This window comes from Hemiscyllium ocellatum, chromosome 9, assembly GCF_020745735.1.
Source record: "Hemiscyllium ocellatum isolate sHemOce1 chromosome 9, sHemOce1.pat.X.cur, whole genome shotgun sequence".
Taxonomy (NCBI): domain Eukaryota; kingdom Metazoa; phylum Chordata; class Chondrichthyes; order Orectolobiformes; family Hemiscylliidae; genus Hemiscyllium; species Hemiscyllium ocellatum.
In genome coordinates, this window is record NC_083409.1 from 12,357,667 (window position 1) to 12,374,955 (window position 17,289).

The 17,289-nt window shown below is 46.1% G+C and overlaps 1 gene segment (V, D, J or C); it reads left to right on the forward strand.

Annotated features, from left to right (window-relative positions):
• The first annotated feature begins 5,935 nt into the window (after positions 1-5,935).
• Positions 5,936-16,986, forward strand: LOC132818586 (Ig kappa chain V region Mem5-like). The segment is given in 3 exon segments: positions 5,936-6,004; positions 6,163-6,495; positions 16,019-16,986. Coding segments are annotated over 3 exon segments (711 nt in total).
• The last annotated feature ends 303 nt before the right edge of the window (positions 16,987-17,289 follow it).

Sequence of the window (17,289 nt, forward strand, 5' to 3'; positions counted from 1 at the left end):
TGAGGTGTTGCTAGACTGGGAGCTAATGTTGGACAGCGGGAGGGAATGGGGGAATGGGACTTGGTGCGAGTTTGTATATTGGTAACACGGTTTGGAATGAGCTGAAGTTTACGGAAGGCGGTGGCTGTGATGCGGGCCAGGATAACATTGGAATGACCATGTTTAGCGTCCCCATGATGAAGCTGAGATTTTCAATGTCTGATCTTTGTGATGTGGAGGATGTGGGCTCAGATCAAACTCAAAGCTGAGGCCCAGTTTGCAAAGAGTCTGGTTGAGCAGCAGACAGTGCTCAGGGAGAGGGATGGAGTTTGTTCAGGGAGCTGAAGAGGATGGTTTTCATCTTCCCAATGTGTTTCCCAGTGAGCCTGGCTCCTCAGTCCTGACTGCTCTTAGCTGCTGTGATTGTCACTGATTGGACACTTATTATTAGAGATTCTGACCACAGCAGAAAGCCCCAGTGTAACAAATAACTGCAAAAACTGTCAGATCGCAAGGTTGAAACTTCACCAAGAGAGGAAGTGAAAGAAGGAGCTCGGAGCAGCTGGATGTTTGTTACTGAGATGGGAGAAAACTGTGAACCATCTGCACTCCCTGGAATCTGACAGCACAGGGGGATGGCCATTCAGTCCATCATGGCTCTGAGTGACCCAAATAGTCACACTGTTCCTCTCTCTCCTCATCTTTCTTTTTTAGCTGGAGCTCCGATTCCCTCTTGCAGACCTGGGTCTATAGCACAAGACTGCCCCTAACCTGGGTTCCAAATTGGTATCTCATTCATTCATTGGGTGACATACAGCCTGGGCTGAGAAATGGAGTTCAGGATCCTGAACATTCCCTCTCCCCTCCTGAGGAACACTTCATTTGGTTTTGCATATTCATTTGTGGGAAGTGGGCTTCACCGGCTGGGCCAACATTTTTTACCCTGTCCCTAGTTACCCTGGAGAAGGCGGTGGGAAGCTGCCATCTTGAATTGTTATTGTCCAGAAGCTGTTAGTTGACCCGCAATTCTCTTGGTGAGGGAATGCCAGTATTTTAGCCCAGCAAGACTGAGAGAACAGCGACATATTTCCAAGTCCGGATGCTAAGCTTTTCTGAGGGAAACTTACAGCTCACAGTGTTCCCGTGTATCTGCTGCTCTTGTTCTAAATGGAAGTGAACGTGGGTTTGGAAGGAAACCAAAGGAACTTCAGATTCTATTTTCAAGACAAAGATAGAAATTGCTGGAAAAGGTCAGCAGGTATGGCAGCATCTGTGAAGAGACATCAGAGTTGACTTTCTGGGTCACATGATGCTTCGTGCGCAACCCGAAATGTTAACTCTGAGTTCTCTCCACAGATGCTGCCAGATCTGCTGAGCTTTTCGTGCAATTTCTATTTTCCCATATGGGTTTGGAAGGTGCTATCTGAGGATCCTTGGTGAGTTTCTGCAGAGCATCTTATCAATAATACACGCTGCTGCTATGGAGCAGTGGTGGGAGTGGATGTTTTGAGAATGTGATGCCAATCAAGGAGTTTGTTTCGTTTTGGATAGTATCAAGCTTTTTGAGTGGATAAGAATGACAGAGGATACGATAGACATAGACAGGAATGGATTAGAGGGATACGGGCCAAATGCAGGCAAATGAGACTCGTTCACTTCAGAAACCCTGGTCAGCATGGAAAAGTTTGGCTTAAGGGTTTGTTTCTCCGCCATATGACTCTGTGACACGATCAATCTATGAATGTTGTTGGAGCTGCACCTGTCCAGGCAAGTGGGGAGTATTCGATCACACTCCTGACTTGGTCGATGGGTTTTGGGGGAATCAGGTGATTTACTTGATACAGTATTTCTAGTCTCTAACCTGCTCTTGTAACCATTGTGTTTTTGTGGTGAGTCCAGTTGATTTCTGGTCAATGGTACCTCAAGAATGTTGATAGTGGGGATTCAGTGATGGTAATAGTATTGACTGTCAAGGGGCGATGGTTAGGCTGTCTCTTATTGGTGATGGTAATTGGCTGGCATTTACATGACGGGTAAAAAATGAGGTCTGCAGATGCTGGAGATCACAGTTGAAAATGTGTTGCTGGTTAAAGCACAGCAGGTTAGGCAGCATCCAAGGAATAGGAAATTCGACGTTTCGGGCATAAGCCCTTCATCAGGAATGAGGAGAGTGTGCCAAGCAGGCTGGCATTTACATGACACCGATGTGAAAGACTGCTTCTGAGATGAAACCTGGATATTGTCCAGATATTGTTGCATTTGCACGTGGACTGCTTCAGTATCTGAGGAGTTGAGAATAGTGCTGAACATTGTACAATCTTTGGCAATCATCCCAATTTATGAGCTTGTCTTATGTTTAAATATCTGTTCGGAGTCTGTCCTATTTAGCACGGTGATAGTACCACACAACACAATGGAGGGTATTCTCAATGTGAAGGTCAAACTTTGTTTCTACAAGGACTGTGTTATGGTCACTCTTACCAATCCTGTCAAGGACCGATGCATCAACAGCCATAAGATTGGTGAGGATGGGGTCAAGTACGTTTTTCCATCTTTTTGGTTCCTTCACCACCAGCTGCAGAGCCAGTCCCTCAGCTACTTCCATTAAGAACCAACCAGCTCGATCAGTAATGCTGCTGCCGAGCCACTCTCAGTGGTGGACATTGAAACCCCACACCCAGAGTACACTCTCTGCTGTCATCACCCTCAGTGCTTTCTCCAAATGTTGTTCAACATCCAGGAGAGACTGATTCATCAGCCGAGGGAGCAAGATATCTTGTAGTCATCAGGAGGTTTCCTCGCCCATGTTTAACTTGGTGTCATGAGTCTTCACGGGGTCCAGAGCCAACTTTGAGGCTTCCCAGGGTAACTCCCTCCCGACTGTAGACCACTGTGTCATCAACTCTGCTGGGTCTGCCTTTCTGGTGGGACAGGACACATGCAGGGACAGTGATGGTGGTGTCTGGGACATTGTCTGTAAGGTATGGTTCTGTGAGTATGACTGTGTCAGGCTGTTGCTTGACTAGTCTGTAAGACAGCTCTCCTGAATTTGGCACTAGCTCCCAGATGTCAGGAAGGAGGATGGAGCAGGCTAGACAGGGCTGTTTTTGTCTTTGCTTTTTCGGTGTCTGGATCGATGTCAGGCAGTCCGTCCGGTTTTAATTCTTTGTTGATACGTCATGATTGATACAACTGAGCGCCTTGCTCGGCCATTTCAGAGGGCAGTTAAGGGTCAACCACATTGCTGGGGGACAGTGCCATGGACTGTGTCACTACATTCTGACCTCCCCCAGTTCCCCATTCTGTATGTGAAAGGCTGAAGCCTGTCAGCAGGATGTTCAACTGCAGGAGCTATCACAGCCCCTGCACAATTCTGTCCCCACATTAATTCAACACAAATCTTGAATTCACATCGCACCTTCAATGTCTAAACATTCCAAGAATGTGACAAAGTTGCAGTAAGAGGGATGGGGGAGGGGATGGATGAACATAAGAACTAGGAGCAGGAGCAGGCAATTCAGCCCCTTGAGCCCACTCCACCATTTAATACAATCATGGCTGATCCCATCTCAGACTCAACTCCACTTTCCTGCCCACTCTCCATCATCCTTTAACCCATTACCCATTAAATATCTGTTCATCTCCTCCTTGGTGTGAGACAGGGAAGGGACCACTCCATTTCAGAAAAGACTGACCATGGAAGGGGAAGGAGAGGGGAAGGGATTGGAACATGTTGTGAATGGACAGGATGGGTCAGTGGGTCAGAGCCTGTCCTGTCGCTCCAGCTCAAACTGATGGCCTGAGGATCTCCTCTCTCTGCTAGGCCTTCATGGAATGAGGTTTATGATAAAACCAGTCCCCAGTGAGAATAGGCCAACAGCACAGAACTGTCCTTGATTTGACAAGAATAGGCCAAAAAGAGAGGCCAAACCCTGGTCAATGTGGGAAATAGGGTCTCCCTCCAGGAGAAGACAGGCTTCTGGGATCAGGCGTTATCATCCATGAGTGGGGCAGAGCAGAGGGAGATTTATCCTGCATTCAACTGTCACCACCTGGGATACTGTGAGAAAGAGAGAGAAGCGAGACAGAGAGAGAGAGAGAGAGAGAGAGAGAGAGAGAGAGATGGACGGTATGAGAAAGAGAGACAGAGAGAGACAGAGACAGAGAGAGAGAGAGAGAGACTGTGTGTGTGTGTGTGTGTGTGTGTGTGTGAGAGAGAGAGACAGAGAGAGAGAGAGAGAGATAGGAAGAAGCACCTGAGACAGTGTGAGATATTGAGGGGACCAAGAGGGAGATGGAGGATAGAGGGAGGTAGAAATGGTGAGGCTGAGGGATACAGAGAGAGATGTGAGTCAGCATGATTGAGAGGGATAGAGGAGAGAAAGAGACAAGGAGAGGACAAAGAGACAGGATGGGTGTTAGACCAAGCATGAAGAGAATCTAGAGAGAGGGTAGGGTTGAGTGTGAGAGTGAGAGGGACAGATGAGTGTGGGTAGTTACAGAATGACAGAGAGGTATGGAGAGAGACTGTCGACTGGGAGGTCGAGAGGGAAGGAGAGAGAAAGAGGGAGTAATAGAGAGGGACAGATAGCAATCGGAGGCTTTTAGTTGAAGTGAGAGAGGGAGCAAGTGACAGAAACAGTGAGAGACGGAGAAACAGAGATTATAAGATGGAGTGAGAAAGCATCAGTGAGTTGGAGAGAGTGGCTATGAGACAGAGTGAGACAGAGTGAGAGAGATAGAGAGAAAGAGAGAAAACATGAGAGAGATTAATAGTGGGAGTGAGGGAGGTAGAGAGAAAGACGTGGCAGATGTGAGACAGAGAGAGAGGGACAGGTCTCTGGTCACCATATTCTGGGAAGGATGTGATTGTACTTGAGAGGGTGCAGGGGATATTTCCCAGGATGCTGCCTGCGATGGAGGGTCAGCTATGAAGAAAGATTGGAAAGGTTGGGATTGTTTTCATTGGAGCAGTGAAGGCCGAGAGGGAACCTGACGGAGGGGTATAAGATTATTTGAGGCAGTGATAAGGAGGGTAGGAAGACACTTTATACATGAGTAAAGGACTCAATAACCAGGAACAGAGACTGAAGGTAACACAGAAATAGAAACATAGAAACCGCAGCAGGAGTAGGCCATTCGGCCCTTTGAGTCTGCTCTGTCATTCAGTATGATCTATGGCTGATCCTCTCTCTCAAAGCCATATTCCTGCTTTCTCCCCATTTCCTTCATGCTGTTAAAATGCAAAACAGTTATCTCTGTCATTTTCTGGAATATATTCAGTTCCTTATCCTCCACAGCCTTGTGTGGTTGAGAATTCTACAGGTTGACCATTCTCTGAGTGAAGAAATGTTTCCTCATCTCAGCCCTAAATGGTCTACCCCATATCTCCCTGAGACTGTGTCCCCTGGTTCCAGACTCTCCAACCAGGGAAATCCTCCTCCCTGCTCAGCCCTGTTAGAATTTGAAACATTTCAATCAGATCCCCTCTCATCCTTCTGAGCTCGAGTGAGTCCAGGCCCAGTCGAGTTCGGGTGTGAGAGGAGAGTTGAGGAGGAATGTGTTCACCCAGAGGGAAGTCACTGCCTGAAAGGCTGGTTGAGAGACAAACTCTCGTGACATTGGAGCAGTGTTTAGATATTCCCTTGTGTTGCTGTAGCCTCCAGGGTAATGGGCCAAGAGCTGGAGGATGGGGTTACTGTCATCAGATCTTTGTTTACCAGCACAGCCACAATGGGCCAAATGGCCTCAGTCAGTGTTGTTCACATCAATGACTCTCTGAGATAGACAGAGAGAGTGAGTGAGAGAGAGAGAGAGAAGAGGAAGTGTGAGGGGCTGACGTGGTTCTCTCTGCCTGATGCCATTTACATACTGAGGAACACCCAGTCAGACTCTCACAGGCTGCAGCTTTATAAAGCAGAGCCCAGTGAAGGGAGAGTTTATCAGGAACCAGGCACAGGGACAGGAGCACACACCATGATTTCACACATCCAGCTGATCTGGCCCCTGGCATTCTGTGTCGCAGGTACAAATCTCTCTCCTTCCATCTTGAATCTTTAGCTGCTCTTCATTTCACTCCAATGCTGAAACCAGAGGAATGCTCAGTGTGTCCAACAATCTCTCATTTGACAAGCTCTTTCTGTGACAGTTCTGACTTCACTGTGTTTCTCTCTGACCCCTCAGGTATCAGTGGGGACACCATCATGACTCAGTCTCCCCCAGTGCTGTCAGTGGAACTGGGCCAGACTGCAACCATCACCTGTAAATCCAGTCAGATTGCCAGTAGTAATGTTGAATGGTTCCAGCAGCGGGAAGGACGGAAACCCTCTCTCCTGATCTACAATGCAGCATCACGATTCACAGGAGTCTCCAACAGATTCACCGGGACAGAAGTGTCCAGCACACACTTCACCCTGACAATCAGCAACGTTCAGAATGAGGATGTCGCTGATTATTACTGTCAGCAAAGTTACGACTCCCCTCACACGTTCGGTAAAGGAACCAAGCTCAGACTGAGTAAGTAAACCCTTTCAATACAAAACTTGCTAAAACACAAATGCTGATTTGTTGAAGGTGTTAGTGGGGAGCTGCAGTGAATGAAATGGTTGATTGAGGAGCACTGTGTCTAACAGGGTGTCCAGCTGTATTTCTTTAGTTCCATTGCCCCCTTTAAGCAGCAAGATATAACTGAGTATGTTTTACTCACTGTGTGAAGGAGCTCTGTCCATTTACAGCCTGTGGTCCCATTCCTGCAGCATGGAGTGAAATCAGTGAGTAGCCTCCTGCCAGTCTCAGTGTGATGGACACGGGCAGAGTTCGATGTGAGCTCTGGCTCCCTGTCCCAGTCTCTGATCTCACTGACCTCAGCAGCAGCAGCAGCAGCAGCACAGTGAGACACCGCGCTCCCACCTCCCCCAGCTTTAACTCTGCTCAATCACACAATCACAGAACTGTTACAGTGCACAAGGAGGCCATTCTGCCCACCCTGTCTGTACTGGTTCTCTGAATGAGCAATTCACTGAGTGTCATCCTCCTACCTTCTCCCTGTCACCCTGCACATTGTTCCTTTTCAAATAACAGTCTCATTCCCTTCAGAATGTTTCAATTGAAGCTGCCTCCACCACACTCTCAGGCAGTGCATTCCACACCTTAACCACCCACTGGCTGAAAATGTTTTTCCTCATCTTACGTTTGATTCTCTCACTAATTACTTTAAATCTGTGCCCTCTCCTTCTCAATCCTTTCATGAGTGGGAACATTTTTCCCTATTTACTCTGTCCAGACACCTCCTGATTTTGAATTCCTCAAACAAATTTCCTCTCAGCCTTCACTTCTCCAAGGAGGACAGTCCAAACTTCTCCAAAATTTGTTCATAACCGACTTTCCTCTCCCTGAACCTTCCACGGGAACTTTTGCACTCCATATGCAAAATATTCATAACCTTCATGAATTATTCCCCTTATCTATTCCCGTAGTCCCATTTGCTTGCATTTAGCTAATTTCCCCCATACTGTTCCTGTCCATGTACCTGTTCAAATGTCTTTTAAATGTTGTTATCATACTCACCTCTACGACTTCCTCTGGCAGCTCATTCAATACACGCACCACCCTCTGTGTGAACGAGATGCACCTCAAGTCCCTTTTGAATCTTTGTCCTCTTGCTTTAAACCTCTGCTGTTTAGTTTTGGTCTCCCTTACCCTGGGGAATAAACCTTAGCTACTAATCTTATCTATGCCCATTATCATTTTATAAACCTCTAAAATGTCACCCAGCAGCCTCTGACCTTCCAAGGAAAATAGCGCAGGCCTAACCAGCCTCTCCTTATAACTCAAACCCTCCAGTCTCGGTGACATCCTTGTCATCCTTTTTACACCCTTTCCAGTTTCATGACATCCTTCCAATAGCAGGGTGAATGGAAATGTGGCCTGACCAATCCCTTGGAGAGTCGTAACAACTCCTGCACGTAATGCTCTGACCGATAGAAGCAATTGCACCAAATGCTTTCTTCACCACCCTGTCTACACGTGACACCATTTTCAATCCTCTATGTCCCTCCACCCCTTGGTCTCCCTGTTTGACAACACTCCCCATGGCCCCACAATTAACTGTGTTAGCCCTGGCCTGGTTTGTGTACCAAAATGCAACACCTCGCTATTATCTCAATGCATCATGTAAATGTACTCTCAAATAGCCTTCTTCTCTGTCCATGAAACCACCAATGTTAGTATCATCTGCAAATTCACAAACCATGCCTCCTATATTCTCATTCAATTTGTTTCTATAAATGATGAACAATGATGAACCCAGAACCAATCCTTTTGCCACACCGCTGGTCACAGGCTTCCAGTCTGAACTACCATCTTCTACCACCACTCCCTGTCTCCAACCATTATGCCAATTTTGTAACAGTTAGCTTGCCCTCCCTGGATCCAACGTGAACTAACTTACTAACCAGTTTTCCATGCAGTTTCTTGTCAAACATCTTGCTAAAGTTCATGTAGGCAATGTCTACCACTTTGCCCTCAGCTATCTTCTTGGTCATGCCTTCAAAAACTCAATCAAATTTGTGAGAGATGATTTCCCACTTACAAAGCCTTGTAGACTATCCTTAATCAATCCTTGTCTTTCCAATGCATTTAAATCCTGTCTCTCAAAATCCCCTCCAGCAACTTATTCACCACTGATATCAGACTCACCAGTCTATAATTCCCTGGGTATTCCTTGCAGACCTTCTTAAATAACAGCACGACAGTCGCCATGCTCCAGTCTTCCAGCACATCACCTGTGGCTGTTGATGATATAAAAATCTCACGAAGGGGCATCACTGCCTCTTCCCAAGCTTCCCACAAAGTACTGGGATAGACCTGATCAGGTCCTGGGGATTTATCCACCTTTATGAGTTTAAAGAACAGATTCTTCTGTAATATGGACTCTTCACAAGACATCAACATTTATTTCCCGAATTTTCTTCATTTCCATGTCCTTCTCAACCGTAAATACTGCGGCAAAATATTAGATTGGTAACTCATTCATATTTGGTTTTAAAATAAAATATGAAAAATTCTAAGAGTGAGACATTTGGAGGTGATCCATAGGATATGATCCATGGTCATAACTTTACTCTGGATTGCCCTTTGTACTTTTCCACTGTCTCCCTAAACCATGTGATACAATGATCACTCTTCCCTAAATGTCCTCTCACTGACATTTTATCTACTTGGGCCTCCTCATTCCCAAGATCCAGTTCTGGCAGAGCTTCCTTTCTGATTGGAATGGGAACACACGGCTGGAGAAAATTCACCTGAGCACACTCTCACAACGTTGGCCCCTCTCTGCCCTTCACACTGCTCCTATTTCATTCTATATTCTGATAATTAAAGTTACCCAAACGTGTGCTATGAATTTCCTGCAGGTTTGTTCCCCGACATCCTTCCCACCTTTTTGTTCCTTATCTCGAACCAAATCGATTCTGTCCTTGACCTCTCTGGGACATCCTCTTTCTCTAGCTCTGCACTGATCTCCTTAACCAATCCCACACCTCCCATCTTCCTCCTCTTTTCCTATCTTTAGTGAACACCTTGTATTCAGGAATATTTATCACCCAGTCCTGTCTTCATCTGTAAGAGCAACAACACCAGATTTCCACTTGGTAATATGCGTCTCTAACTCCCCAATCTTATTCCCCATACTCCACGCAGGCCCATACATGCACACAGTCAGTTGGATTTAGAAATTATTACTCTCTCCCTCACTGTGACCCGGCCAAATAAGTTACCATTCCTTACTTTGGAGTATCTGTCTGTTCCATGATTCTGTTTTTCTTCGTGTTCCTCCCTGATATTTCCTCCTGGTTTCCACAGCCCCCCTCCCATGTTCATTTAAAACCTCTCCAACAGCACCAGCAAATCACCCCACAAGGAGCTCAGTTCCTGCTCTGTTCAGGAGCAAGCCATCTGGTCTATAGAGGTCACATCTCCCACAAAGTCATTCCCAATGTCCCAAGAATCTCAAGCACTCCCTCCTGGACCACCTTTCCAGCCTCAGATATACCCTGTTCTATTCTCCAGTTCCTATCCTCACTTGCATTGGTCACTGGGAGTAATCCAGAGACTCACAATTTTGAGTTCATGTTGCTAATTGCCTCCAGAGCTCCCTAAATTCTGACTGCAGGACCACATCCTCTTTCTCCCTCAGTCACTGGGAGCACGACTGCTGCCTGTTCCCCCTCGCCCCTCAGGGTGCTCTGCAGTCGCTCAGTGCCATCCTTAACCCTGACACCAGGGAGAAAGCACACCATCCTGGATTCCCATCTGCAGCTGCAGAAACACCTATTGATTGCCCTCACTTTCAAATCTCCTCTCACTATCGCTCTTCCAGTCTTCCTTGTGCCGCCCTGTACAGCTGAGCCCCCCAGAGTGCCATGGACCTGGCTCTGGCTGCACTCCCCAGATGAACCATCATTCTCAACAGGATTCTGAACTGAATCATGGTTGGAGAGTGGGATGCACTCAAGGGATTCCTGTACTAGCTGCCTGGTCCTTTTGGACTGTCTGCTGCTCCCCCATTCCCTCTCTCCCTGCATACTCTGAAGCTGCAGAGTGACCACATCTAGAAACGTGCTCTCCACGGAGCTCTCAGCCTCACGGACGCTCTGCACTGACACCAGCTGCTGCTCAAGCTCCAAAACCCAGAGCTCCAACTGCTGTCACTGATCACATTACCTGCACTCATGGTATTCCAGGAGCTGGGAACCACCCTGAAGTTCCCACATGGAACAGGGTGCAGACTCTCACCACTCCCTGGTTATCGATTGATAAATTTCTGATGTCAAACAGCTCCAGCAGGGCTCAAATCCAGGCCTTTCAGTGTTCCAGGGTTTTGCAGAGTCTGTCCAAAAGACAATATGATAACAGAAAAGAATCAGGCCATTCGCCCCATCAAGTCTGCTGTGCCATTTGGTCGTGGCTGATGTGTTTCTCACGACCATTCTCCTGCCTTCTTCCCATTATGTTTGATCACCTTCCCAATCAGGAACCTAGCAATGTCCATCCGAAACACACTCAATGCCTTTACCTCCACAGTATGACTTCCGCAGATTAACCACCCTCTAGCAGAAAAAATTCCTGCACATCTCAGTCCTGATGGATTATCCCTAAATTCTGTGGCTGTGCCCTCTGGTCCATATTTCTCTTACTGGTGGAAACATCTCATCCATGTCCACTCTATCCAGGCCTCTCAGTATTCTGTAAGTTTCAATGTGATCTCCCCATGTCCTTCTGAACTCCATCAAGTACACATCCAGAGTCCTCAATCTCTCCTCATCAGACCAGGCTGTCACCCCCAGGGTCATTCTTATAAATCTTCTCTGGATCTCCTCTAATACAAGCACATCCCTCCTTAGATACAGGTCCCAAAACTTCACAATATTCCAAATGCAATCTGGCCAGAGTCTCATACAGCCTCAGCAGTACACACCTGCTCTTGTGTCTAACTCAGGTGAAATGAATGCTAACATTGCATTTGTCTTCCTAATTACCAACTGAACCTACATCTTAACCTTAAGTGAAATCTGAAAGAGGGCTCCTAAGTCCATTTGTGCTTCAGAATTCCAAATTTCTCCGTTTGGAAAACAGTTTGAGATTCTATTCTTCCAACCTAAGGGCATAACCTCATACTTTCTCACTTTGTATTCAATCAGCCACTCCTTTGCCCACTCTCTGAGCCTTTCCAAGTCCTTCTGCAGCCTCCATGCTTCCTCAACTCTCCCTGTCCCTCCCCTCATTTTTGTGTCATCAGCAAATTTAGGAACAATGCCCTCAGTCCCTTTTCCCAGATTGTTAATATATAATTAATTGTTACATGAATAGCTGAAGTCCCAATACTGACCCCTGTTGAACTGCAGGAGGCCCCAGCTGCCATCCTGAAAAAGACCCATTTATTTCCACACTCTATCCATGTCAGTACCGGACCCCAAACCCCATGGGCTCTTATGTTATTTAGCAGCCTCCTGTGTGGCAACTTGTCAAAGGCCTTCTGGAAACCCAAATAGTTCATGTCCATTGGCTCTCCTTTGTTTAACTTGCTCATTAACTCCTCTTATTACATAGAATTCCAGCTTCTCCCTCCCAAACTGCAGGGTGAATTCGATCACATTATGATCACTGCCCCCTCAGGGTTCACTCACCTTCAGCTCCCCCATCAGGGCTGCCTCATTACACATCACCGAATCCGGAATTACCTGTTTCCTAGTGGCTCTACCACAAACTGATCCAAAAAAAAGCCTCTTGCAGACATTCCATGAATTCCTTTCCTCGAGATCCATTCCCAACCTGACTTTCCCAGTCCACCTGCATATTGCAGTTCCCATGATTATTGTAATAATCCCTTTCTTATATGCCTTTTCTATATCCTGATTTATTTTCTGCCCCACATCCCGACTACTGAGAGGAGACTTGTACATAATTCCCATCAGGCCCTTTGCTATTTTGTGGGTCCTTAAGTTGACTCACACAGATTCTATGCTTTCCAACTCCATATTTCCTTTTGCTGTCGATGTAATTTCAGTTCTTCCTGACAGGGTAAACCTGCTCCTCCCACACACACCCCCACCACACTCACACATCTACCTATCATTAGAAACATAGAAACATAGAAAATAGCTGCAGGAATAGACCACTCCACCCTTTGAGTCTGCACCACCGTTCAATATGTTCATGGCGGACTACGTAGCCTCATTATCCCATTCCCACTCCACCCCCATATCCCTTGATTCCACAGGTTCACAACACCTGAATAACTTAACCCTTAATCTTCGATTGTGACCCGTGGTTTTGGACTTTCCTAATATCAAGAACATTCTTCCAGCATCAAGCCTGTCAAATCCCATCGGGATTTTATATGTTTCTGTGAGATTCCTCTCATTCTTCTAAATCCCAGTGAGTACAAGCCCAGTCGATCCAGTCTTTCCTCATATGTCAGTCCTGCCATCCCGGGAATCAGTCTGGTGAACCTTCGCTGGATTCCCTCAATTGCAAGAATGTCCTTCCTCAGACTCGGAGACCAAACCTGCACACAATACTCAAGCTGAGGCCTCACCAAAGCCCTGTTTAATTCTGCAAGACATCCTTACTCCAATACACAAATCCTCACACTGTGAAGGCCAACATGCCATTAGCTTTCCTCACTGCCTGCTGCACCTGCATGCCCCTTTTCAGTGACTGTTCCACTATGACACCCAGCTCTCATTTCATCTCACCTTTTCCTAAACTTTCACCATTCATTCATAATCTGACTTCCTGTTTTACCACCAAAGTGGATAATCTCACATTTACCCACATCATATTGCATTTGCTAAGTATTTGTCCACTCAGCCAGCCTGTCCAAGTCACGCTGCAGCCTCTTAGCATCCTCCTCACGAATACATTGTCACCCAGCTTCATGTCATCTGCAAGTTTCTAGGGATTGCATTAAATTCCTTTGTCCAAATCATTTATGTATATTGCGAACAGCTGGGGTCCCAGCACTGAACCCTGCGGTACCCCACTCATCACTGCCTGCCACTCTGAGAAGGACCCATTTATTCCAACTCTCTGCTTTCTGTCCGCCAATGAGTTCTATCTTAATGTCAATACATTACCTCTGATATCATGAGGTTTAATTTAACTTACTAATCTCTTGCGTGGGACCTTGTCAAAAGCTTTTTGAAAGTCCAGACACACAACATCCACTGGGTCCTGAGGGAGGGTCACTCAATCTGGAACGCTAACTTCGATTGCTTTCCACAGATGCTGCCAGACCTGCTGAATATTTCATCATTATTTGTTTTTGTTGTCCATTGATCCAATCTCCAATGATCACATCCTCAAAAACTTCCAGAAGATGTGTCAGGCCAGATTTCCCTTTAGTAAATCCATGTTGAATTGCAGCAATCCTGTCACTGCTTTCCAAATACTCGGTTATTGTATCTTTAATAACTGACTCCAGCGTTTTCCTCAGGTATCATTCTTCATTTTCACTCTCCCTCCTTTTATTAAAAAGTGAGGTTATATTGGATACTGTCCAGTCCAGTCCATTGGAACTCTGTCAGAGTCGACAGAATGTTGGAAAATGATCAACAATGTGTCCACTATTCATACACCAACTTTCTTAAATACTCTGCTGAGTTGCTGGCCCCTGGGGACTTACAAGTTTTGATACCATCAGTCTCCCCAAGACCATTTCCTGACTAACAAGGATTACCTTCAGTTCCTCCTTCACACTTGACCCTCTATCCCCTTGCATTTCCTTTCAATAGGATGTGCATCCTTGGATGTTTAGTTCCCAGCCCTGATTCACTTGCAGCCATGTCCCTGCGCTACAGGCTCATTTACCTTGTTTCATATACTCAATGCATCTAAGTACAACACCCTCAGTCGTGCATTGACTGCCTCCTTCTCATAGTTATCTCCTTTAGAAATCATGGACTCCCTACAGTGTGGAAGCAGGCCATTCAGCCCAGACTGACCCTCCAAAAAGTATCCCACCAACCCTACAATTGCCATGGATAATCCTCCTAACCTACACATATTTCTGGCAATGGGAAGAAACCCAAGTGGACACGGGGAGAATGTAAACTCCACACAGACAGTCAGTTGGAATTGAGTCTGTGTCTCCGGAGCTGTGAGACAGCAGTGCTAACCACTGATCCACCATTCCACCCTGTGGGGCCTCAAGTTCAATTCCTCATCCTTTCCATACTCTCTATCCTAGTACTTGATCGGGGTGCTTTAATAAAGTGTCCTGAGCCCCTACCTTCTTTAATTAGTTTAAATTCCTCGAAAGTTTGATTTATCTTGGTTTGTGTGGTACCACTTTGTCTACATTATTCCGAATCGGTCATGCATTAAGAGACAAAGCCTTTAAGTTTGTTCTGGTATTGAGCTTCCCTGCACTTTTAAGTTTCCTCAGTACAATATGACATTCACAATACTCTGTCCCTTTCCTTTTATTTTCTGGTAACAATGAATCCCATCACTACCCAGTAATCCTCCCTTCTCCTTTAACTTTCATTTTCTCATTTTCCATCCAACTGTTCCAGTTACTTTCTCCTTGAATCATATTCAGGCTGATATTTATCCCTGAACAAACGTCACTCAAAATGTTCCTTGGTTCATTGTTGCTTGTGGGATCTTGCTGTGCACAATCCAGCTTCCACATTTCCTGCATTACAACAGTGACCATATTTCAAACAAGTCCCACACTGTCTGCAAATGTCTTGGGGACAGCATGAATCTTTCTTTTCTTTGGATGAACTGGGAGTCTTTCAGATGTGAAAGATTCCATTCCAATGTTGCACAGTCCTCCTCCTGAACTACAGTTCCTGCTTTGTCCCTCTCTTTTGTGAAAACAGACCGAATGTTTTCATGAGGAACCATTGCTCCATCTCCCACCCCAACCACAAGTTCCCTTCCTGCTCTCGAATGGGCCTCATACATTCCTTCATTCACTTTTCTTTCTGTGATTATAAACATCACTGGGATTTCACTGACTTCATTTGGACACATTTCATCCTGTCAGCTCTTTGCTTTCCTCAGGTCCGAGTAAATTTCAACCCTGCATTTTGTCTTTCAGCCACTTTTACCCAATCCCTGCCCAGTTCAGTAAAATGGTTTGTTCCCAAATGAAAACTTTTACACTTGCTCCATGGTTCTCCATTTCTGTCCCTACTCTCAATCTCATTTAGTTCTGATCACTGTCACTGAGATGCTCCCTCATTGATAGCCCTTCCAGCTGCCCACATTCATTCCCTAAAAAATGATCCAAAACTGCCCCATCTTTTTCACCATCACCCTCTCAGGGGCAATTAGGGATGGGCAATAAATGCTGGCCGTGCCAGTGACACTCACATCCCAAGAAGCAATTTTAAAAGGCCCTGTCCTTTTATGGGGTTTGTTAGGTACTGAATACAAATGTTCAAATGGATTGTTTTGCCGGTGCATGTTCAGAGAGGAGAGTTCCCTTCGAATGACAGGGATTAAAATTGTTTCTCTTGCCTTTCAGGCCATGACAACTCTCAGCCAAAGCTGACCCTGCTGCCCCCTTCCCCGGAGCAGGTCAATGCCAAGGGCACTGCCACCCTGGTGTGCCTTGCTAATCACTTCTATCCCGATGAGCTGGAGGTGCAGTGGAAGAAGGACGGTGCAGTCATTTCGGACGGGGTTCAGACCAGCAACTACCTGCGAGCTTCGGACAGCACCTACAGTGTCAGCAGCCTGCTGACCCTCTCTGGGTCTGACTGGGAGTCCAACGCTCGCTTCTCCTGTGCCCTCACCCACGTGACCCTCCCCTCTCCCCTCAGCAAGAGCATCAGGAGATCAGAATGTGTGTAGAGTGTTGGAGACAGTCCACAGAGGAGACACAACTTTAAATAGAACAGGGCTGAGCTGGCAGGACAAAGGTCATTGCCAGCACTGAATTTCAACTCTCTTCCTTCTCAGGACTGGCTTGGTGACACTTCTGAGGTTCAAGGATTAAGGCAGGTCATAGGGATCATCAAAAGGAAGCTTTAACTCTGTATCAAACCCCATGCTGACCCTGTTCTGGGAGTGTTTTATGGGGACAGTGATGACTTGTGATGCCAAGTAAAACTTCTCGAAGATGCTGAAAACTGTCAGTTGTACAAAACAATGTGAACCTCTAAAATCTCTGCTTCAGTAAACCAGATCTCCTTCCTGCTCGGCCGTCAGTTCGAATTTAAGCTTCTGTCACTACTGAAAGGGACAGGATTCTCAGGTTATTGAGAAAATCTCCACAAGTGTTTTCCTCAAACTCCATTGTAGATGTGAATTTGTGCAGCTTCCTCTGTCTAGACTGTCAATTGCAGTCTGTTTTCTGTCAAGGTCAATCTGGAAAAGGAAATAAAGATCAAGAAGATTTAGTCTCTTTCTCGTGTGTGCTTTGGAAATGGCCAGAGCTACTGGGAATCCTATATTGATGAATATGACCAGCAGCATCTTGTTACTCAGAATAACAATTTCACAGGTTTTGGGAAATAAATATGCCTTAAATTAGACTTGGGTTTTCTTTCCTCTGAAAGTGCGGTGGAATGGGCCGTGTGTCTCTGGAGTCAGATTGAGAATATTAAATCTGGAGAGTCTGGGAGTCACGGCTGGGGAGGGCAGTCAATGACAAACTGGTTCCACTTTCTGCTGTCATATTCTGTAACTCCTGGGCCATCTCAGTGAGAGTCATCCAGGGCTCAGGGTGGATTCTAGAGCAGATCATTGACCTGACTGTTGTGTTCTTCAGTCCACATGTGACTCCAATAATCT